We start from the raw sequence: 23,719 nt of genomic DNA on the forward strand, positions 1-23,719 counted from the left end.
TTATACAAGTAAGTGCCTATATAAACAGCGTACTTTTTAAAAAATCAGGGTCGTACTGCTGGAAAAGAAGGACAGGGTCCGTAGGAGCATGGTGGGCGCGCGAACGAAGCTACCGGCAAGTTGAAGGACCCGGTCGCTCCAGCCGCACTCCTGGGACTGGCGGAGCACGCGCTCCCGCAGGTCGTTCAGCTCGGCCCTGAAATTGGGATTTGCGGTGCGGGAGATTGCGAGAAAAAATGCCAGCTAGAGCTCTCCCGAGGCTTTACACTATATTATTATTATTATGTTTCGAGGCGCACTTTTGGCTCAAGAATGTTTATTGCGTGAGAAAGCTTGCGAACGTAAACCGAGTAACGTGTGACACACGTCTTTTGCCGTGGGTCCCCTGGCTTATTTGGGAAATGCAAGCTTAAATTTCTTCCTCCACCGAATAGTTTTTAACCCGATGCTTTTTTTCTTTTCAAAAATCATACAGTGGCAGTATCATCTGTTTTATTTTACTTTCAATCGTCACATCAATTAGAAAAGTAAAAAAGACTCGATCATCAGAAAAAGAAATCGTTTGCATATCGTATTACACTTCCGCTTTGTTCATTTTTTGCCACAAGTAAATGCTCCTTTGGATGATAAAATCCTTCGTTCATCCCCACGATCGATGTGATGATTAAAAGCCTGTGCCATTTAAATTTTGAATTTCCAACAACACAACAGACAGTACTGCCACTACAATATTTTAAGAAAAAAAAAAAAAAATTCCCTCCAAATTCCTTGATATTGCAAATTTTTTCCTACGATTGGCGCACAGTTTATCCATATAAAACCGAAAAAGACCGAAAAAACGTACATCAACGTAGATTCACGAGTTTTTTTCCCCAAATGGCTTAAAATGGCACGTGAGGCAAATACACCAATAATCCCGAAAGTGAGTCGGACGGGCTCTTACATCTGGGCGTTGCACTCGGCCTGGATGCGTCGGATCTTCATCTCCTGGTGGACGAGTTGGCTCTCGAGGTACTCGGCCCGCGAGCCCAGCGTCCGCTCAGTTTCCTCGCCCAGCCGCAGTCGCTCGTCCAGCCTCGTGTTCTCCTTCTCCAGCCTCAGCACCGTATCCTCCAGCTCGGCCTTTTGCTCCTCCCGGTCTCTCATTTGACTGGCGTGAATCGGGAGATCAATGCTTTACCATCGCAACTATCATCTTTGGACCATTTTAATGCAAAATTACCTCAAGCATCTCTGGACTTCCTCCTGCAGGGAATTGGTGACGGCGAGCTGAGTGGCCAGCTGCATCTGCGTGTCCTCGAGAGACAGCTCGGCCTTCGTGGCGCGAGCGTTCCTCTCCTCGGCCAAAGCCTCGCTCGCCGAGAGCTACGCGCATCGTAAACACGTGAGTGGTATTGTGGAAAGTTAATTTTAAAACGCAGAGTAAAGACAGTTAATTAGTACGAATCCCTTTTAACTTTTCAAACCATCCCCTGATAAGTTTAAAACTCTTGCGAGCATTTAGCAAAAACAGACATTTCAATTGTACGCTTTAAAAACGCGGTACTCCAATGTATGAACCATTTCCACGAAATAAGCTCGGAAAGCACGCGTTTTCGTCAATTGGAAGCACACTTTTTTAGTTTCAAGTACTTTTACTTCAGTAAGAACTGTCAAAAGAGAAAAAAAAGCGTCGAGTTTGTCGTGTTAACTCATGCTCGGTGATGCAAAACATAGTCCAACTCCCCAAGAGCGCACCTTGCAACATCGATCCTCTATATTCTCGGCTTATAGCTCTTCTTACTCGCGTGCGAGCTATATGACACACTGCAAAAGTACGGTACACGCGAGAGATAGGGCTATTATGTGACATTGAGTCAGCGTACGCGTAAATACTCCTGAAGCTCAGCCGCCTGAGCCATGCACGCGAGAAAGTTGACTCAGCCTTTGGCTATACATAGGTACTACGGCTCGCGCAAAGGGATCGTTGACTCCGAAAGCTTTGCCCTTTGCAAACGCGGGTATTGTACTTGTTAAAAGGGGCGGAGGTAGGTCTACACTTTGAGCTTCTCGTTTTGGCGGACGAAAATGGGACCGTAAGCCCCCCTGCGAAGATTCACAGCTAAGGGGAGAGACGCGCGAGCTGTTTTTAAACAACGATGCGCTCGGGAGCTTGCGGGCACCAGCTGCTGGATCTCCCTTGTTTTGCTTTTTATTTCAACTTGACGCCCGTCACGGTGACAAATGGGCGCGCGTTGCTGGAAATCTGGTGCTCTTGACACGCGCAAGCGAGAGCTCGTTTCTGATACTTTCGCACTTTCCACGACCCCCGTTGATACGCGAAAAGAGGAGATCGAGGCTCATTTGAAAAAATGTAGTCACCTCCAACTAAACCAACGATCGCGCGTACACGCAGAGGGTGGCGGACTTAGGAGGGAGAAGGTTGAATCACCGGGTACATTCGCGGAAAGGATAATCATTTCGTGGGGGCCGCGACCCCGTTCGGGTCGGCTGACTCATCCACCCACCCCCTGTACGGATCAATTCCCACCCGTCCTCGGGTTGTACACCATCGCGACCAAAGAAGAGCGACCTGATGTGTGTATCGTGTGCCTACACGTGTGCGCGTACGTTGCGCATTGCAGTATTGTACTGCAGCGTCGAGAGGGTACAACAACCCCCACTGTATACAGGTGGGGCTATATGCAACTCGAGCGAAATGAGCTGACTCGTTGTACGGGGTTGAGTTTGGGGTGTTGTTAAGAGGCTTACTTTTTCGCCCTGAGCTTTCTTGCGCTTATGTGTTGATTTTCTCGTATGGATAGGCGTGTAAAAGGTATATTCGTCGAGCGTGATAATGGTAAGTAAATGGAGAAAAACAAAAAATGGACCTTTTCGAGCAGAGCTTTCCTCTCCTCCCTGACTCTGAGCAGCTTTTCCCGGTCCCTCGCGATCTGCTTGTCGAGCGTGTCGATCTGGTCCCGCGCGCTGCGCAGCTCGTTCCGCAGATTCTCCACCGTCACCGACTGCTCCTCGACGATCTCGTGCTCCTTGCGCGCCTCCATCTCGGCCCCCTCTTTCGCCTAAAGACGAACAAACACAAATAAGACCATCCAATGTCTCTGCTTTTACGTAGGGCCACTCACGATTCTGAGCTGGTCCCGTTCCTGGGCAGTCTCGTCCGCCTGGGCCTTGGCGCGGTGGAGCTCCCCCGCGAGGCTCGCCACGCGCGAGTTCTCCTTGTCGAGGAGCTTCCTCAGCACGACTATCTGCAGCTGGAGGTGGTCGACCTGTTGGGTGACGCCGGCCAGGGCGGCCCGCAGCTCGCCCGACTCTACCCTCCTGCGCCTCCAAGCGTTCACCACGAGCACACGGCAGACGAGGCTCGCCGCCCTCGAGTCCCGCTGTGCCCCTTCGTCCCTACGAAGGACCGCTGGCCAGCGCATCGGTGCGCACCCACCCGCAACCTCCACCTCGGCCTCGGTCTTTGGGTCGACCAGTCGAGCCGACACTGAGCCGCTACTGGTGTCCTGTCTACACGTGTATCATACGGGTCTTGTTGAGCGTCATTGAGGGGGACACGCCGATCGTTGGTTTCACTCACCGCGTGCCAACTGGCTCCCGAGTGCCCCTTTTCCGAACGGCCGACGACAGGTCGATCATCGAGGTGCTCTTCTTCTTGCCGCTTTCCGGCAGCTGTTGCTTGTCGGAGGGCCGCTTGACGGGGAACTTCTTCAGCGAGCCGACCAGTTGGATCGTCGATTTCTTGCCGGCGCAGGGGATCGGTAGCTGGGAGTTGTACTGGAGCTTGCGCCGGGTGTTTTGGACGGTAGGCGACTCGGTGACGGCCGAAGCGGGCGCACCGGTGAAGGGGCTCGACCGACCGAGCAGTGGAGTCGTTGGGGTTTTCTTCGGCATTTTCGGGCTGACCGACGAGTTTTGGTTTGGCTGATGCTGCTGATCGTTTCGAGAGTACGAGTCGCTTGGAAAAGGGCTGATATCCAGTTGGGGGGTTCGGGTTGTCAACCACTGACTGGAAGTTTGGTGCGCTCGGCGGCTGGTGTTTCGACGATCGCCGTTTGTTTTTTGTTTCTTTTTCGTTTGAAGGTATACTTGCGACTACAATGTTATTTTTGCACCGGTACTTTCATCCTTTTAGACCATACACGAGTGCGTGCCAACAATGCCCCTGTAATTAGGTGATTTTATCTGCACGGAAGGATTTTAGCTGTTTTTTTCAAATGGCTTCACGTTGTCGATGATGGATGAGATATTTTCCAATAATTTCCCTCTTTGATATGTTAACCCAAAAGTTTTTGGGGACTATAAAAGTTGCTATGAAAATAATGCAATCGAAATAATTTATTATTAATCAACTCTTTATAAATCATCAGCAGTATCGATGTCAATATCGTTGAATACGTTTTAATGACATTTATTTTTTTTTTTGTAACGTCTGCTTGAATATTTATAATATATTTGGTACTCAACCTACACCCATACGCTTGTTACTTTGATGTTCGATTTATTGGAATGGTAACCAATAGGAAGATAAAGGGCTAAATGGCTTCTCGAAAAGTTGCGCGAAAGATCCGCTCCGTACGACTTGGTCGTATCTCATGGGCTTGTTCCTCATTTCTCTCCCTCTTACCACTCCTTTCTCCTCGCGGGTGAGTGTATACGGGCGAACAGCAGCATATATAGCCCTCGAGCGAGCCCAAAATACCACCCCTTAAGTGCACGTGTCACATATACACGTATACGGTAAATACCGCGCGAGTCTCGGTCTTATTCAGCGCTTCTGCGCCGACGAGAAAAGGAGAGGAAAATAAAAGAGCGCTCGGTATAGAAAAGGGGGAGAAAAGCTCGAGGTGACAAAGAGGGCTCTATCCTTCCATCGCGGCTGCGGTCATTCTCTCCGTTTCACCGCGAGCCCGAAATAAACCTCTCTTTGCTCTCTACGAAACCCCCCACCTCCCTATATCGAGCTTAATGCTGCTGCATCCTCGTTTTTTGGGAACTTTTGTTTTTTCTCTAAAGACGAGAGAGGGTAAACAGAAAGAAGCGATATCGAGTATCTTGCCCCGAGTAATCGCTTTGTTGATAACCGTGTTTGCTCTCGTCGCATTTTTGTCGCTGCGCTTGAAACACCCGTAACCACGTAGAAAAACCGGTAAGCGAGTATATATCATGGCATTCATCCTCGCAAGCTCGGTTTGGCGCGAAACTCAAAAATCCCCAGTCTCGTAGTTGTAGTTCGAAGGCTATAGCAAATCACCTCCGATCGATCATTCCCCGCGGAACAGGCGATAAGCCCGTCCGATCGTCAGCTGTTGTTTCGCACACGCAGCAAAAACATACTTACGCCAAGTCTCGGGAGTATCGAGTTGGGCCTCTCACATATCTGTGCAATCGGCGCAAGCGCTCTCTGCACCGATTCGATTGTGGTAGAGGCACCGCTCGTATCTTACGTTCCACGCTCCACTCGGCGCTTGCAATCGGTAACATATTGCGCGCGCGCGCAACTCCTCGGCACCACTGCGTCGTACGAAACACACATATATATATATATATATACACGTATACCGATATATTGTTATGCGCGTTATACCTATATAGGGGAAGAAAACCAGGAGGTGGAGGAGAACCAGTGCGTAGGTAATATATATGTATATGTGTGGTACAAAACATATCGTGTTCCTGTGCGCGCTTGTGTACATGTGGGTATTATGGGTTGGTTGGCGGCGCCCGGCGGTCGGTCGGTCGGGACGAGACTTTGGCCGATCAGTCGTGTTCCGTGAAAGCCAGAGGGAACAGCGGCACACACATATAAAACACCGACTCGCAAAACTTTTGTTGTACTCTCGGACGCGACTCCACCGCCGTGTCCCCTTACGCTTTTTGCGTAACAATCGAAGTGCATCCGGAGTATATCCAGTCACCTCCTCGTCTTTTCTTTTTTTTTTTTTTTTTTTTTCTTTTTTTTTGTTCCGAATAACAATAAATACCAAGACGAGAGCATTATTGCGTGCTCCGTCGCACGCGCGCGCGTGTGTGCGTGTGCTTGCGTGGGTGGTGGTAGTGGGAGGCTCCGTGTGGGTTGGACGGCACCCCGTGTCGCACCACCCGTTCGTATAATCCGCCCGACCCGAGCGAGCGAGGAAAACGACGTTTCCCTGGACTTTGGAGCACCGCGTATAGCCTTTGGCTCGTCGTTTTAAAACCGGCTGGATCGTATACTTGTAATACATATTGTGATAACCGAGCTGCAAGATATAGGACAATCCGCACTCGTAGGGCACCTTTCGTCCGGGAAAAATTGCAGTGCGCGCGCGCGCGCCCGTGTCTCTCAGTGTGTGTGTGCGTGTGTGTGTGTGTGTGTGCGCGCACTGTTTGCTATATTATAATATACGCACAGGGCTGGCTACACGAGCATCACCTAGAGAGTCGCTGAAACAACATCCTCATCTGGTACGCGCAGGCAAGTCTCATCAGCGGGCAGTACCTACCTGCTATATTTATGTACACTCATTACCTCTGGGACGGCTCCTATTGTCTTTGCGCTATATAAGGATGTACTTGTATTAGAAAATCGTTAAGCCGCAGGGAGAGAAATAGCACGCATATATATACCTGGCTGCCGATGTTTTGTTCCTGATGCTTGGCTCTCCTATATACACACTCTTCCTCTGGTTATTCTTCCTTCTCACGACACTTTCGAACGCCTCTATACGTATATATAGGTACTGTCTTTCTTTTATTTGCTGGAGCACAAGTGTGACGCATATAATATACGATACGAGCTTATTTTTCGAGGTTATATGGACGTGATGCAGCAGAGAGGAGAAAGCTGAAAGAAAAAACAACACATCCGGGGCCCCGTGCATCGATTTCGCTTACTTTTACTCATACAGCTGTATTATAGTTTGTCTTATGTATATAGACGCGATCGATTTTTTTCGAGCTCCTCGGCTCGTTGAATTATTCATCATCTTCGGGTGGAATCGCGGGGTTCCCGGGCTTAATGATTCAACGCGAAAAACGCGAGGATCTTTAAGTTTTTCCCTCAAACAAAGCACCACAGAGTTTGCGCCAAACTTTAAATATTAAGAGGGTGATAAAGGCGGCCACTTCTGGGTACACTGCAATTTTTTCGTTGCATAAGCGCCGATTTTATCTCTCGCGTTAGCTATAATTCAATGTATTATATACATACATCGGCACTTGCTGCTCGAGTGATTATCGAGAGATAATCGTTAAGTGATTTTAAATCGTTTTGTCGTATCAGCCAATTTTTTTTTTTTTGATCCGAGCGATAGCCAAATCATAATTAGTGGCAGATAGTATTTTTTTTTTTTTTTTTCTTTATATCGCATCGTGAGTCTCTACATGTTTACCACCAGCTTTGGATTTTGGAGCTTGCAGTACGTTGTTGAACTTTACCAAGCATCGACGGATTATTGAGATCGGCTGCATCGCTGTGGAGATCGGTAAAGTTGTTACATTAATTTTATAACCATTAAATGGGCCATTCGTCACACGAAACACGTAAGAATACGCGAGTGAGTAGCTGCACTTTCGAGTGGCAATAGGTGTAACAAGTACTCCTCTGCTCGAGCGCGCCGATTTCGTGAATTTTTCTTTTCACAGAGATCCAGAGGTGTTTAATTATAGACGAGACTCGGAAACGCCGGGAGTAGAGACCTATAGGGGAGCTCCCTTGCCCGAAATAATGCGATTGGATTAGCAACATACGCCACTGTCCAGAGAAAGAGATACATAGACAGGGCACGGCGTCATTTTCTCTACTTTGTTGTTTCACTTTGCTCATCCTCATTTTCTCCTTCTTCTTCTTTGGACCATCTGGTCCAGCCGAGCTTTCTCCACATTTCTCTCTAATTGCGCGTTTTCGCCCACCCCCTCCTATACCTAAGCTCCAGAGCTTTCGACACGCGAACGCGAGCAAACACTAGAATCCCTTTTGTCTACACGCGGCTCCTCGGACATCTTCCGATAATCATAACATTGACACACGTTGGAAGTTTTATTTTTCTGTTTCGTCATTTCGCTGACAACTATGTCAACGGCAATTAAATCTCATGACTCTCATTATTGTTGCATCACCGAGTGCTTGAAAAGACAAAAATCGGTAATCAATTTTTTACGAGCACCAACAACTTCGATAGGCCAATGCGAAATTGATTGATTAGGTGTTTAAAAAGAGATACTGAGCTTGATTGTTTCACGCGAATACGCTAAAGAATCAGAGGCAAAGACAGGAAGAGAAGAATAAAATTGTGTTTGATTATACTAGACAAATCTGCGATTTTTCTCACAATCAGTGGTCGTCGCGAAAAAAAAAACAAAATATCCCAGGGATAAATTTTCAGTCGAATCGTTGGCGTGTTATCTTTCATCTGTATAAGGTAAATAACGTTGAAACTGCATGAATTTGTTGCAGCGAGTGATGCCATGAGAAGCAGCTACAGTATCGACGGACAGTGATATTAAAAAAAAAAAAAAAAAAAAAAAAAAAAAAAGTATGGAGCCCAACAACATTAGCGAGGGAGGCGTCAGTATAACGGACGTGTGTAAGTATTTTTTTTTTATTATTTTTTTTTTTCCACCAAATTATATACTTATTCTTGTTTCCGTGTATCATACGATGATGCACGATGATATAAAACATGAGGTTGTTGAAGCGCACGGAAGATGCCTCTGGCGCCGTTTTTCTTCGAAAAATACCATTTGGAATTTTCGAAACTTAGAAATAGACACATTGCGCGCTCATAAATAATACCCAGTGCACGTATGCATCACACATAGTGCATGTATATTATGCGTATAAAATATTTTTCTGCATTCCATCGTCATTTAATTTTACTGACTCAGCGGGAATTGCAAAGTGGTACGTTTCCAAAATAAACCGTCAAAAGCGAGAGTTTAATCACGAATCAAGTTTTGAATATGGAAACCAAATACACACGACTAGATTTAATTTTCGTATGCTGACTTATTTGTTCCCGTTAAAAATATAAGTAAACGGCAAAATAAATTTTTCACGTCACTTGTACTATTGGTCCACATTTATTGACACAATGCTGGAGTTGTTTTTAAAATGAATACATCACCAAAACATTAAACGATAACGATAATCATTTCTTCTTCCATTTACAAACAGATTACCTTTAACCTGACTTATTTAAAATCGTGACCCACTAATTTTTCAGTCTATATCTCGTGAGATAATTGTCGCTCCTCCAAATAATCAAGGTTAATTATCACGAGATGATACGACAAAACACCGAAACACATTATGCGTCGGAAAAGTGACAGAAAATATTACAAAACTTTGAAAGAACCAAGGATAACTTCATCATTGTTGCGTAGATTTGCTCGCATCGTATAGGAAATTATTTTTAAATTAAGATACAATTAAAACAGTATGTGATAAACGTCCGATTTTTCGTAGTTATCGACGAAAACGAATATTTTCAAGGTACCCTTGGTCATGAAAAAATGCCGTTTACTAAAATGTGTCGATTCGAAGTTGAATATACAGAGAAAGGCAAACCGAATCTTCATAAAACTTTTTCCACTTGCTTTTTCGGCTGGCTTTTGAAGTTTCAACATTTTTCTTTGGGAAGAAAACTACTTTTCGTATAAATTATACCTCAAAACGTCGATGGGCCACGATGATTGTACACTTTGCTCTTCGTTTGGACTGATATCGCGCTTACTTTGAAGCTGATAATTCAAAAAGTGCAACTCTAAGAGCTGATAAAAAAAAATCAATGTATGTTTATTGGTTAAAATTATCTCTTTTTATAATTATTATTGTAATTTTTTTTTTTTTTCATCCAGACATGATGATATTTAAAAAAACTTGAAGAAAATACATTTCATTCATGTTTAACTTCAGCGTATACAAATGTACAATCAAGTTTACAGTTAAATGCAAATAATATGACTGTATACATACGTAAATGTAGGAGAACGTTAATTTTCGTTGGTAAATAGGCCCAGCTGATTCCACGCATACGTTCTACTTCATTATACGTATACATATGTTAGATAACTTCAGTTTCGTCTCAATTTGGGTCGAGACAGCTTCACAGCAGAGCTTTACCGTTCACCACCGTACGTGTACACTTACCTACCTCAACTTTCACGTAAAACTCTCGAAGTGAGCCTCGCGTTAAAAAAGCATCGTGGAGCAAAAAGTTTAATCGTAACGCGAGAATTGAAAAACGAAAAAAATCGAACGAAATGAAATAAAATCTAAAAAAAGAAGAAAAAAAAAAAAAAAAGGTCCCCTCGGTTGGTCCGTGTCCGTGCGTAGAACAATGATAACGAGCCCAAAACTATAAACGACGTCATCTCTTACAGTCTCCCCCCCTCCTCTCCACTGTACTTTATCCTCTTGCGCTCACCTCCGGGGAAAAACGTGCATCTGGTCTTCCGTGCGCTTTCGACACACGCACACAATAGCGCGCGCACTTACACCTCACCCGGCGCATCGTCAACAACAGTGATTCATAAAAAGCGCATTGCAGGGGACGCCATCAACAAGGCGGATCCTACGTTTTCCGAGAAAACGAGGCCCGACGTGGAAATGCAATCAACGGGGAGGAGTACTGGAACCAACATTGGTCAGGCCATCGGGGAAATCAGCTCAGGGACGCCCTACGTCAAAATAATCGAGCAACCGGCGAGCAAGGCTTTGCGCTTCAGGTACGAGTGCGAGAGCAGAACGGCCGGCAGTATACCCGGTATCAGCAGCACACCCGAGAACAAGACCTATCCGACCATACAGGTGAGCTGGAAAAACACCCATACTCTATGTATATGTATTCACTCATCCCTCGGACTTTGGTGATGCAGGTTTTTTCTTTTTTCATTATTATTATTAATATTTTTTTTTTTTTTTTGTAGATCGTAGGGTTCAGGGGTCGAGCGATCGTCGTGGTGTCATGCGTGACGAGGGACTCGTCCTCGAGGAGCTCGTCCTATCTACCGCATCCGCACCATCTGGTTGGCAAGGAGACCTGCAGCCGGGGCGTTTGTACGGTCGAGGTTTCCGTGGAGGACAACATGACGGTCGTTTTTAACAAACTCGGCGTCCAGTGCGTCAAGCGAAGGGATATCGAGGACTCGCTCAGACAGAGGGAAGAAATGCGGGTCGATCCCTTTCGAAGTGCGTTTCGTTACTACCGCTTTTATTAATTTTTTTGGTGAAACTTTAACAACTGTGAACGTTTTTTTTTTTTTTTTTCGTTGCTTCAGCCGGTTTTGATCACAAGCGTCAGCCGACGAGTATAGACTTGAACGCCGTGAGGTTGTGCTTCCAGGCGTTTCTGGAGGGTCCGGTCACGGGCGAGTTTAGGATCCCCCTTATGCCAGTCGTTTCGACGCCGGTTTACGACAAAAGTTAGTTTTATCTTCAAATAACCAAACGAGATTGAAAAAAAAAAAAAAAAAAAAAAAAAAAAAGAATTATTTTACGACTCGTTGCAGAGGCCATGTGCGACCTCGTGATATGCAAACTCAGTCACTGCAGCGCTTCGGTCGCCGGAGGCATGGAGATGGTGTTGCTCTGCGAAAAAGTCACGAAGGAGGACATCCAGGTGAGGTTCTTCGAGGAAAAGGACGATCACATCCTCTGGGAGGCACTGGGGGATTTCCAGCCGACGCAGGTTCACAAACAGGTGCGCTCATCTAGATTATAGACCGACAATATCCGCGAACCAAACACATTTAGCCAAAAAGAACGATCTTTTACGCATTATCAGTCGCGCTTTTGATACAACAATGACGAGCAGCTCGAGGGGCCGCTCTTGAGCGTAGTCCGACTCACCGATTGTCCTTTCCCTCACTGAGAGAAGGACTTGACAATATAACTTACGTATAATATGTTTCCCACGTGGTGCAATCTGACGTAAATATGGCATGTTGAATATTAACATGCCGTCTGTCCGCAGTTAAAATTTAAAAAGTTATAAAGAACGTGTAAAGTAATTTTCCTTTAACATACTTGTACGTTGAAAGTAAACAAATCTTTCTCTCAGTGCTCGCCGATCGATGTATCAAAAAAATGAGAAAAGCCATCGTTTCGTAGGTGGCGATATCCTTCCGGACGCCGAGCTACAGGACCCAACAGGTCGACCAGCCAGTCCAGGTGTTCATCCAGCTGCGACGGCCATCGGACAACGCGACGAGCGAGCCCCTGCCCTTCCAGCTCCTGCCGTTGGGATTAGGTAGGCCCAGCCATCTCCTGTCGTTGCGCAAGACTCTCGCCCGTAAGAAGGCCGCCTACGAGCTGGCAGCCGCGTTTTCCCCGACAACTCTCGATAGGTGTAACAACAACAACGGTTACGACAAAATTAACATCGGTAGCGATAGGCTGTCCACCCTCCGCGCTCTCGGTGACATTTACACCAACGCCCAACGAAACGGTCACGAGCAGCGGCTCGCGGACCCACAACCGTCGCCCTACGTGAACAGTAGCCGTGTGGCGCCAGAGCGCGACAACGTCGAGGTGATTGTAGTGGACGACGACAAAACCATCGTGCCCGACAAGACCGACGAGCAGGTGATGGACGTCGTCGATGCCACACCAGAGGCCAAAACCGATTGGTTCGATTACGACCAAGTCGGCAAGTGGGTCCAAAAAGTACACGAGTCCGCAAACGCGACACCTGTTCCTGGCAGTGACCACAACAGTTGCAAAAGCAATGGCATTATGGCTGATCTCGCTGTAGTGGGCAACGGTGATAAGGTGCTCAACGAGATACTCGACGAGGTAGTCGAAATCGACACGAAAAACGGCAACGCGTTAAAAACAGAGCAGTACCACGGGGATTTCCAGGTCTGGGACTGTCCGGAAGATTTGCCAGACCCAGAGCCGGTGGTCCTCAGCCCGATAATATCCATAGTCGGAGAGGTGCCCCCGCCCAGACCGCCCCCACCGGCCCCTCGGGTCAAGCGGGACGTGTTGTCGTCGGAGGTGGAGGGACCGGTGCCCCCGTTGCCCCCGAAACGGATTCGCAAGACCCCGTCCATGCCGACGCTGGTACGTGCCCCGTCCCAGCAGACCCTGGGCACGGAGAAGCAGCAGCAATCGAAGGCTCTTCCTACCTTGCCGGGGATAAGTGGCTCGCCAAAGCCAAGCAAGCCAAGCCTCTTCTCCAAGCTGTTCTCGAGGAGGGCCAAGCCGAGGGAGGACCGGCGATCGTCGACCGCCAGTCTGCCCGAAGCTACGAGTGGGGCACCATTGGCCGCAGAGTGCGGAGGCTTGGACGTCGACGGGGATGCGACACCCCCGTACGGCGCCGATCTCACCGAGGCCGAGAATTACGCGCTCTACATGGCCATGGCACCCCACGCCACGGCCTCGGAGTTCGACGAGATGTCGTTTTATTACAGCCCCGTCGAGGGAGGGAAGATCTTAGAAAGCAAGGATGGCACTTGAGCGCCCTCTCGGTTTTCAATTATGCTCTGACGTTCATCTTCACGTCTGGCCCTATCTGTGTTTTTCTCTTTTTCTTGTGTCCTTTTGCCGATTGGAGGATGGATCATGATGATCGTTACGGCATCCATTGTTACATCCTGCAAGTGTATTTTTACGAAACGCTTGTTGGGCTCTTTGAGCGTTTCTCCTTTGATTATCGGTGAATCCGCGACCCTTTGTACTTATTTTTTTGAGATTTTTGTAACATCATTGTCAATTTGTTCAAACAGCGCGTTTTGTTCTCTACTGCCACTGGATGAGTGTGTGTCTTTGGATACTCAGATTTTTTTCTGATTATAAATATTTCATTGTCAGTATGTCATTTTACGGTACGAAAGAATTTATTCTTTTCGTATGATTTATACTAAAGATTCTTGTATGTAGCACTAATACTTCATGGAATTTAAAAGAAAAAAATGATGAAATTTTAAAAAGCTGAATCAAATAAGATTTCTCATCTCCTGAATGCATCGTTTCGCTCACTTCAACTTCATCATGCCAATGATTTAGATAAAAAAAAGGTTCTCAGAAATGGTTGTATAGTTTATCGATCAGCGTCGTGTTCGTTTTTCAGACACTCTTCAACGACAGAGGCTCACATCGTTTAACTTGAATTTACAAAGTATTGACTCGAACACTTTTCGTACTTTGGTAACCTAAAAATGAAATCTCGAAATGAATATAAATTTTTGTGCTAGTCTTAATCCCAAATATTCAATTGCGCCTACAACAATATACTTAATCAAATTTAAGTTTATAATAACCTCGTAGCCTTAAAGTGCCTATTTACAAAGCTTTAGTCTAGTCAAGTTTAAGCTTTAAATTATCCTATTGGAATCGACTTATATTAATGCGTTAGATAATAATTAGGAAAGTAAAAATAAGGTTGATTATTTTTGTCGATTTTACTGATGATTTCTATATTTAGGCAAATCCCACTTTTATTTTGTTTTTACCGAGAAGTATCGGCTAGAATTACAAAACCCAAGTACGACAGTAATTTACGCCAAAGCTAATTACACCTAACACAGATTTTTTTCAGATTTTTTTTAAACGCCGTATGAGACAATGAGTCAATTAATTATTAGATAGTATTAAAGTTTAAGATTGTTTGAGATGGTTGGCTTATAATGTTGCTTTGTAAATCGTGCCCGTAGATGATCCCGATGCGTTAAAGCGAAAAAGACAGAAATTCAATAACAGCCCAAATGCGTATCTATTGAAACACATGCAACACGAGGCTGAAAAACGTGAGTATTTGCAACATAAAGTACTTAACAATATTGTTATGGATTATTCTTCTCTACTGTTTTTCACTTTTCTCTATTATCTACGTCTACAAACGGTTCATCTTTGACTTGGGTTTAAAGGTGTTGGCAAAGCGCTTTCTGTCATTTATCCATCTCATTTTTCGATTGTAATTGTTATACCTATACATATTTGAGGATCAATGTCATGACTTTCACTGCACGAACTGTCCTTTTTTTTTTTTTTTTTTTTTTTCAAAGATTAAGGGTGCACGAAAACATTACTTCTAGATATTCAACATACTTTTGTTGGATATTTACTCAAAAATTTTCAGTTTGATCTATTTTTCAAAATTAATTTATGTCTAGATGTTGATTCTCATGTCAATTCTGTGGTACATAAGACACGTTATCACTGTGTGAAAATACTCTGAAAATTGTACTGGAATGGTAGAATGAGACATTGTTGTGGTTTGAATGCAAATTATATATTATTATATTTGTGAAAACTGAATGCTAACTATATTGTTGTGACACTGTCAATGGTGTACCGTATCTTACTAAAACTTTGATATTTTGTACTTTTTTAAAAAAAGCATTTTTACAAATGATGAAGCAAAAGAAATTTTTGTGCATTAATGTTGTGATTTGGGAAGATACTTTGTGTAATATCTTCCATATTTTTTTAAGACCAAAAAAACTAGCGGCTTAAAAAGCATACAGTAGCAACAAACTTTTTGCCATTCAATGAAATTGAGTGCCTTCTAACTCTCGAGTATGGTTTAATTTTTGACTTCAAGTGCTTCCTTCCGATCGAAAATATTTTGAAATAACGAGTACTCTCGTTAATAATACATTGGGAAAAAAAACAAGCATTGCAATATACCGAAGTGCAGTTGTGCCATATTTTTGAGAGACGATTTTCTACGATGAAATTATAAATTAAGTCGTCGACTTTTCACGAAAGATATATTATTATTATATATATTGATGAGTATTGTACCGAGTGATTATATACACAATATATGTACATATGTATACATGTGAACTTTTGGATCTTTTTATTTATCTGATACTTGAGTGTTCCCCAAAATTTCTGTTTGTTTTTGTAAACCGATAACTTTCAGATTCACCAATTCGCACAATCGGATCTTCAGGTATGATGCAATAATGTGGTTTTCGTACTTGTTTGTGAAAACCTAGGTTTTAAGTTGATTTTTTCGAGAGAGTTTTCATTGACTGTGTAACTAAAAGCTTTTTGTTTTGTATATGTTAAATGTCGTAGAATACAAGTTTGGCAACAATCATTTTTTTTCCCATTTGCTTTTTAATCTTTTTTATTTTTGGTCTATTCCAAATAACGCTGCACGCTTCACCATTCACTGTTTTAATTATACAAATGATGGTACATCTATACTGTTTTTCCAACTGCTGGGTATCATTTTCTGTCCTATGCTTATATATTATGATAACATTTTTTAAAGATCTAAAAGTATTTTTCAAAAATATTTACTCATAAGTATCTGCACTTGCAGAGCCTGGACGAGGATACAAGTTCCCACAGTACAATATCGTTAAAACTGAGCCCACGGATGGACGATCGCCGTACGGTGGAGCTCAGATGCCGGCTACACCCTCGCTTCAGATGTTTAACGTTGAAAACCCACCAAACATGGGGTTTCTGTAAGGATGTTTTCAGTAATACCCGTAAATCATTTTCGAAATAAAAAAGCCGCACCTCTTGGAAAAACTCAAATGTTACAAGTTATATGGTACTTTGTTGAAAGTAAATGTTTTTTTAAATCTAATTTTCAGGCCGATACCTTCGCCAAGTTGTACCCAATCCCCCCCGGAATACTCCATGTACGACATTTCTCCTGCACAGCAGCAACCACGAAATATATTGCAGCCAGTCAACGTACCGCAGGGCTCACCATCTCCCATGTACACACCGTATTCTTCTACAATTAATCAACTAGACAATAATTTCCAGCCTTTTAGTTCGAGTGCGTAATACTTACCGTTACTTTACTTTGATGATGTCCAAATGTGTCAACAATTTTTCAAATAAAATATAAATTCTCGTTCCAGATGATGCAGAGAGCAGTATTGAAACCGCAATTAAAAGTGTGTTGAATACCGGCATTGATAACCAACATCCGTCGCAATTCGATTTAAACTTTTCGCCATTCGACAATGGTGACCTGAATAGTCCCAGTATCTCTGACATTGTGAAGGCAATTAATTTTGATACTCTAAGTTAAGACACGACATTGTCACATTGAGCAGATAATTGAATAAATCATGGGTACTTTGCAGGAAGCAGAAGGAATGAATGGAGAACAAGCAGCTGGTACTGGTAATGACATAGGTGCTCTTGACAGTTTTACCAAAATGTGTATACTCAATGACTTTTACAAATCATCTGGTAACAACTGAAGACTGGAAATAAATGAAAGCAAGTAAAAAATATTTAGTTGAAAAATAATTGTAAGCAAGTACGCTCGAATAGCGTAAAAATCTAAGGACTACCGTGCAAATATGTGAATTCCTCGTTTTTGGCTATGTGATACTCAAAAATCAAATTGTATGAAATTTCGGCTGGTAATCGAAAACTTTTTCGACGAGGAATATTAATTTAATGACACAGTGAGGTGTCTTAAACGAAGGTTATGAATAAAAAAAGTCTTACGTAGGAGCATCTAATCTTATGGATGGCATGAATTTCAGTTCACTGTTTCATCAAGATCTGAAAGCTTCTGACGTAAAACGGACAAGGCAAGCAACATTTGCTTGGTTTCTACAAGAATTTTGTCACTTTTATAATCTGTTGAGATTCATTACTGAATCTTAAACTCATGCTTTTACATTATATCGATTTATATAGCATATCGTAAATTCGCGTCATCGTCGTGTTTACATAAATCTTTTCGTGATGTTTAAGTCTTTTTTTTTTTTTTTTTTTATAAGAAGCAGAAATTAGTGTTATCTTTGTGATTGCATGTACATTTTATGTCTTTCTACCGGTCAAATTTGTATCACCGCTTATTATAGACAGTCTATTACAACTTTGTTTTATAATAGACACCATGACTATATAATGAGTTTCCGTATGAAAAATTTGTTGAGTTTGTAATAAATACTATTGTTATCAGACAAGTCTTTATAAAATGTTTTACAGCATTTATATCGTTAATTATAACTATTATTATCAGAATGTGCCTTTTAAGAAAACTTTCAAAGTACAACGAATTTAATGCAATAGTAGTCGTCAGACAACACATTTACGGAGTTACATGAGCATATTTATTTTCAACCAACCCGAGTGAAAATATTTTTTATACAAAGGCATTATTCTAGCCTACAGATATGTATATATTTTTGTTTCAATGGACTTTTACAAAAGCGCTAAGAATAAAATAAATGTTCTACTCGTGTGTTTCAAAAAAAAAAAAAAAAAAAAAATGAACAATATTTTATCTCTCGTGAAAATTTATTACAAAAAAAAAAATAAAAATTTTTGAATTTATAATAGTGTTTTTATATTTAATATCCATACATGTAGTTATAAAATTGTTGTAAGTACAAATAAATCATGTTCATTTGTATATGTTTTAATTTAGTTACAAAATACAAAGTCAATCTCTTAATTGTGAACTTTTTGTGAAATCCTTACTCTACTCCACTTCCAAACAGAGACTTTTTCATGGGTAACTATTCAAAGTCAAATCGTTTTTACCTATGGTAAAAAATCTGTAAAGATTCGTACATTAAAGACAGAAAAAGTATGTTATCTATGAAAAACGTTAAAGTAATCAATTGAATAAAGTAAAATTATTATTCAAATGAATTAAGTATAGCACATCTGTTGACTTTCGTATTTTAACGTACGGATTGACGACACACTATACACATTTTTACGGTCCGTACGTGAATTCCCAGGGTTGAGGAGAAAAATTAGTTACAGGTACTAGTTGAGAAGTACGATTTTCTTCTTCTGGACATGATTTGACACCAAAACCGCGGCTGCGAGTGGAAAATTATCAAAGCCCCACTTTCTTCCAGACCTGCGGATGCAACAACTAATATAGTCCCTGCTTATTAGGGGAGTACTTTTGTACTCTCCACTGGAAAATGATATCCTTTGAAGCTGAAAGTGAGGAAAGTACTCTTTGTAACTGAAAGGAAATTTCCTTAAAAACTTTTTTAATAAATAAAAAAAAATGTGATTTTACAAGAAATGTTATAAAACTAGAGAAAAGTGTTGAATTTTTAGCGGATGAAGGTAAAAATTACACTTATAAGCGGCTCTTGACAAAAGTACACGTAGTTATTAGTCCTAATCTCGTTCTCAATAGTCTAATACTTGAACTAATACTGATATCTGAAATTTTATTTTTGATGAGATTTGTTTTAACATTAACGTGACAGAAAACTACTAGCCACCTTGGATTTTCCAACCAATCGGTACGCGAACGTATAATTTTAACAGATGCTCTCCGAGTATTTAAAATAAGGTACTCTACACTGAAAGTTTGAGCAAGTATGGAAAATGTCAAGTAAATTGGCCCTCACCTGAACTATCTTAATCCACATTTCGAAAAATTGTAACTCGATTAATGCGATACTTGAGTCATAACGTTCCGGACACTCGTCAGCGTTTCTCTCTCGTAGTTTCGTTTATACCTTCTCCCCTCCGTTGTCCTTTACTGTCCCATACGCCTGTAGGTCTAAGTAGTAGCTGATCACCCGGTTGGCTCTATCCTACCAATCGCTCTCAATCCGCGTATATACTGAGTACCTCGAAGTTCCCTTCGTTTCTATTAAGTGCATAAAAAATGGGTATCAATATCCAAGGGCTAATAACGCAGCTTCGATAAGCTTGACTGAGATTAACGAAGTGAGAAAAAGTATTAAGGACATAGACGACGTGGACATGGAGATTTTTTCCTCGCAGCTTGAGAAGGATATTGACAAGGTTGTTGCGGCGAACAATAAAAAAATTTGGGAGTGGATCCATAAAATACGTGCAAAAGGAGTGCCCATCGAAGAATTTTTCAAGCAGGATGACGACGGAAATACGTGAGTCAATTTTTCGTACTCAAGTGTACGCATTTTGTTTGTTGCGCGCATTAAATAAATTAAATAAAATAAAAATAAAAATTGCCTTAACATCGTAATTGTGAAAATCAATCAAATGCTACATTTTTCTTGATTTGAAACTATTTACTCGTGGATTTGTGATGTACGGGCACTATTGACATCAGATCGAGAGTCAGCGTAGCGTCGCGTTTGTTTTTATTTTCATTCTTGTTATCGCCACGCACTGTCACATTTATACTTATCGCCCAACAATTCATTGAAGTCGCATTGAAGTAAACTCTTCATTACCAGGAACATAAACAAGTAATCTTAATTTTCAAGCGTTAAATTGGAAAATCAGACTATTATTCCTAAAAAATTCATAAACGCCCTTAGGCAAATGAATGTACTTAACATTGCAATAAAAAGAAGTAAATATTGTATCGTCGTGCAGAAAAAAAAAAAAAAAAAACAATAACAATCGCTTCAATCCTAATTTTTTCCAGAGAACTGACCAGAGTCATTCAACGGGGATTAGAAAGCGCCGCCGTGTGGCTCATCGAGGCCATAGGCGGGAGGAGCGATCTCCTGGATCTGTATAACTCGGACGTGCACACGGCGCTGCACCTGTCCACCCTGTCGGGCAGCTCATCCGTCACCCGCCAACTCGTGCTCTCCGGCGCAAACGCCAAGCTGCAAACCGAGGACGGCAACACTCCCCTGCACTTGGCTTGCATGAGCAACGACCTCGACTGCCTCGCAGCCCTCACGTCGCCCTTTACTCCGGAAGAACTGCCCACGCTGCACGAGGACACGCAAAATCGGTCGAGGCCGGATTTCAACCTCGAGACGAAAAATTGCCAAGGTCGGTATACCGATACCACGAGATCCCCGGCTGTCACGGTACAATTTGCAACGCGCCTCGAGTCACACTGTAACAGTATAGTTTTTATTTCGCAGGGAAAACTTGCCTGCACATAGCTGTGAAGAATGGAAACGAGGCGGTGGTCCATTATCTGCTGCGGTCCGGTGCGAGTGTAAAGACGACGGAAATCCTCACCGGCAAGACGGCCTTGCATTTGGCGGCCGAGGATGGCTCTCTGGGCTTGGTTCGCCTTTTGGTGCAGAGTGGAAACTGCGATTTGGACCAGGAGAATTACTCGAGATCTACGGCTTACATGGTAGCGTTGAATAACGCTCACGCAGATGTGTGCGATTACCTCCGTGGTTTGGGGGCGGACACGAGGTACCGCGAGGAAGAGGAACATGAAGAAGAAGAAGATGAAGATGAACAAGAAGAACAGTGATGCGTGCATGTACGGTGTATATTTGATATATATATATATATACTTCGATGCAAGGAGTATTGCTTGTTTGTACTTTGACAAGTATGGAATGTTCTTACCGATACTCGTGTTATAAAAATTTACGTTGACAAAGGAAGGAGTAACGTAAGATTTTCTTGATTGTTTGAAGTGTTTTTATTTTATTTTATTTTTTATTTTTTTTTTTTTTTAGATAGTTTGCGTAAAAATATGGCAAGAAAACAAAAAAATTTTCGTACCCTAGATATTTTGCACATAAGGTATTTATATACGAATCATTACAAATTTTGTTAAAGAATAAAAAGTATTCATTTGAAATTTTTTTTTTTTTTTTTTTTTTTTTCTTCACTGAAGAAGGAAAAAACATGTTCGATTGTAAATTTGATTTTTTGTTTTGTTTTTTGGTTTTTTGCTTGTTGCACTCTGATCACACATGACAAAATTAACGACGGGTTATGCAAGAAAACCAATGATCAGTGATAATTGAGGTAAAATGTATATTTCCGTGAGAAAGGAGGCGTCAGATGTACAAAAACACACATTGCAATTTCACGCAGAGCCAAAATAAGTATCAAAAACACTCACATAGATTTGAATACTCCCAAAATGGTACGAATAAAGGATAAAAAAAAAAGCCATAATTGTAAAAATGAGGGTAAACTCTGAGAAAAATTTAAAAAGCAGACCAAATGTGGCGAAATAAACGCCCCCATCCCAGTCAATCCTGTACAATGACCTCCTCGTCCGTCTCCTCCTCGATGGCACTCATGTCGCCGATGTTAGCCACACTAGAATCGTTTGCCTCGGAGCCGCTGGATGTCTCGTATTGCTGATACTCAGCTATCAAATCGAGCAGGTCGGCGTGCGCGTCGGTAAACTCGTTCTCTTCCATACCCTCGCTGGTGAACCAGTGGAGGAAGGCCTTGCGCTTGAACATGACCGCGAATTGCTCGGACACGCGTTTGAAGACCTCGTGGATGACGGTGCTGTTCCCGAGGAAGGTACCCGATATCTGGAGCCCCTTGGGCGGTATGTCGCACACGGCGGTCTTCACGTTGTTCGGTATCCAGTCGACAAAGTACGGACTGTTTTTATTCTGGACGTTCAACATCTCGTCGTCCACCTCCTTCATCGACATTTGCCCCCGGAAAATCGCTGCCACGGTCAGGTATCTGATGAAGATTTTCACGCTCAAAGCAACCATAAAACACAATCATAATTGATAACAGTGAGAGAGAAAAAAGAAAAACTACTTTAAATTCCTGTGCTACAACGGTAATCCAGGGAATTTTTAATTTTTATTCTCAATGTAATTTGCACCATTTAAATGGCTGGACGGTACAAATAACACCAGATGACAATTGTAGCACACGAATTGTAAGAATTTTCTGTTATAGGGACCTTCCGTTGCGAGGATCGCACGCGGCCATAACGTTTCTCGAGTCGAACATTTGGTGGGCCAACTCGGGCACTGTGAGCCCATTGAAGCCTTTGTTGGCTTGGGATATCAGGGGCGCGAAACCGGACAGGAAAAAGTGGAGTCGCGGGAAAGGCACCATGTTGACAGCTAGCTTGCGCAGATCGGCGTTCAGTTGACCTGATTCGCGTGGGATGGACCGTTAAAAGTTAATAAAAAAAAAAAAAAAAAAAAACATGCGTGCAATCCCACTTGATAGACCCACCTGGGAACCTCAGACAAGTTGTGACGCCCGACATGGTGAGCGAGACGAGGTGGTTGAGGTCCGAGTAGCTCGGGCTGGGCATCTCGAGGGAGCGCACGCAGATCTCGTAGAGCGCCTGGTTGTCGATGCAGAAGGTCGAGTCGGTGAGATTGACGAGCTGCTGGAGCGAGAGGAGCACGTTGTACGGGCCGACCACGGTGTCCTGGACCTTAGGCGAGGGGAGGATCGAGTAGGCGTTGATTATCCGATCGGGGTACTCGTCCCTGATTTTCGACAGCAAGAGGGTGCCCATCCCGGAGCCGGTGCCACCCCCGAGGGAGTGGGTCAGCTGGAAGCCCTGGATGCAGTCGCAGTTTTCCGCCTCGCGGCGCACCACGTCGAGCACCTGGTCGACTATCTCGACACCCTCGGTGTAGTGACCCTTGGCCCAATTGTTGCTCGAGCCGTTTTGCCCGAAGATGAAGTTGTCGGGCCGGTATATGTCACCGAAGGTGCTCGCCCGGATCGCGTCTATGGTCCCTGGCTCGAGGTCGACGATCACGGCTCGAGGCACGTAGCGCTTGTATATCGTCTCATTGAAGAAGACGTTTATCTTGTCCAGCTGGATCTCGTTCGTCCCCTTGTACGAGCCGTCCGTGTGGATCCCGTGCTCGCCGGATATCAACTCCCAGAACTGTCATTTGGTGGGCATTTTTTGGATAATTTTTTTTTTTCCTCATATTTACTTTTGCTCTTCGTTTAGGTAAGGTATATTTACTACTGGCGAGTACTGACGCGTCAAATTGCGGTCACTGTTTTTTTTTTTTTTTTTTTTTTCTTTTGCATCTCACGACTTACCCGAGATCCAATCTGGTTGCCACACTGGCCTGCTTGAATGTTCACAATTTCGCGCAT

The 23,719-nt window shown here is 43.2% G+C and overlaps 4 protein-coding genes across 5 annotated transcripts; 2 read left to right on the top strand and 2 right to left on the bottom strand.

The window, feature by feature from the left end:
* Positions 1-36: 36 nt before the first annotated feature.
* LOC106640661 (uncharacterized) lies at positions 37-3,897 on the bottom strand. The gene is made up of 6 exons (XM_014354753.2): positions 3,584-3,897; positions 3,126-3,513; positions 2,871-3,062; positions 1,223-1,365; positions 944-1,150; positions 37-196 (listed from the first exon to the last, which is right to left on the bottom strand). Exons 1-6 carry the CDS (start codon positions 3,895-3,897, stop codon positions 37-39), a joined length of 1,404 nt encoding a protein of 467 aa, XP_014210239.2.
* A 3,466-nt stretch (positions 3,898-7,363) lies between these two features.
* Dl (dorsal) lies at positions 7,364-18,208 on the top strand. Of its 2 annotated transcripts, XM_089591109.1 has the most exons (12): positions 7,364-7,469; positions 8,441-8,570; positions 10,536-10,795; positions 10,915-11,176; positions 11,266-11,409; positions 11,497-11,687; positions 12,098-12,236; positions 14,647-14,739; positions 16,272-16,419; positions 16,552-16,742; positions 16,828-16,973; positions 17,056-18,208. In XM_089591109.1, exons 2-12 carry the CDS (start codon positions 8,522-8,524, stop codon positions 17,173-17,175), a joined length of 1,743 nt encoding a protein of 580 aa, XP_089447235.1. In that variant the 5' UTR covers positions 7,364-7,469; positions 8,441-8,521; the 3' UTR covers positions 17,176-18,208. The 2 variants fall into 2 exon arrangements, with proteins under 2 accessions (XP_089447235.1, XP_089447234.1); XM_089591108.1 differs by lacking the exons at positions 16,272-16,419; positions 16,552-16,742; positions 16,828-16,973; positions 17,056-18,208 and having other exon boundaries at positions 12,098-14,714.
* A 1,185-nt stretch (positions 18,209-19,393) lies between these two features.
* LOC106640658 (NF-kappa-B inhibitor cactus-like) lies at positions 19,394-21,136 on the top strand. The gene is made up of 3 exons (XM_089591506.1): positions 19,394-19,818; positions 20,325-20,683; positions 20,779-21,136. The coding sequence occupies exons 1-3, from the start codon at positions 19,673-19,675 to the stop codon at positions 21,123-21,125; spliced, it is 852 nt and encodes a 283-aa protein (XP_089447632.1). The 5' UTR covers positions 19,394-19,672; the 3' UTR covers positions 21,126-21,136.
* A 725-nt stretch (positions 21,137-21,861) lies between these two features.
* Positions 21,862-23,719, bottom strand: LOC106640657 (tubulin beta chain-like). Its single transcript, XM_089590784.1, has 4 exons — positions 23,663-23,719; positions 22,826-23,498; positions 22,545-22,740; positions 21,862-22,315 (listed from the first exon to the last, which is right to left on the bottom strand). Exons 1-4 carry the CDS (start codon positions 23,717-23,719, stop codon positions 21,862-21,864), a joined length of 1,380 nt encoding a protein of 459 aa, XP_089446910.1.

The sequence above is a fragment of the Copidosoma floridanum genome, unplaced genomic scaffold, assembly GCF_036245765.1.
Source record: "Copidosoma floridanum isolate Cflo_tuat_1 unplaced genomic scaffold, Cflo_Japanese_pri ptg000013l, whole genome shotgun sequence".
NCBI classification, from domain to species: domain Eukaryota; kingdom Metazoa; phylum Arthropoda; class Insecta; order Hymenoptera; family Encyrtidae; genus Copidosoma; species Copidosoma floridanum.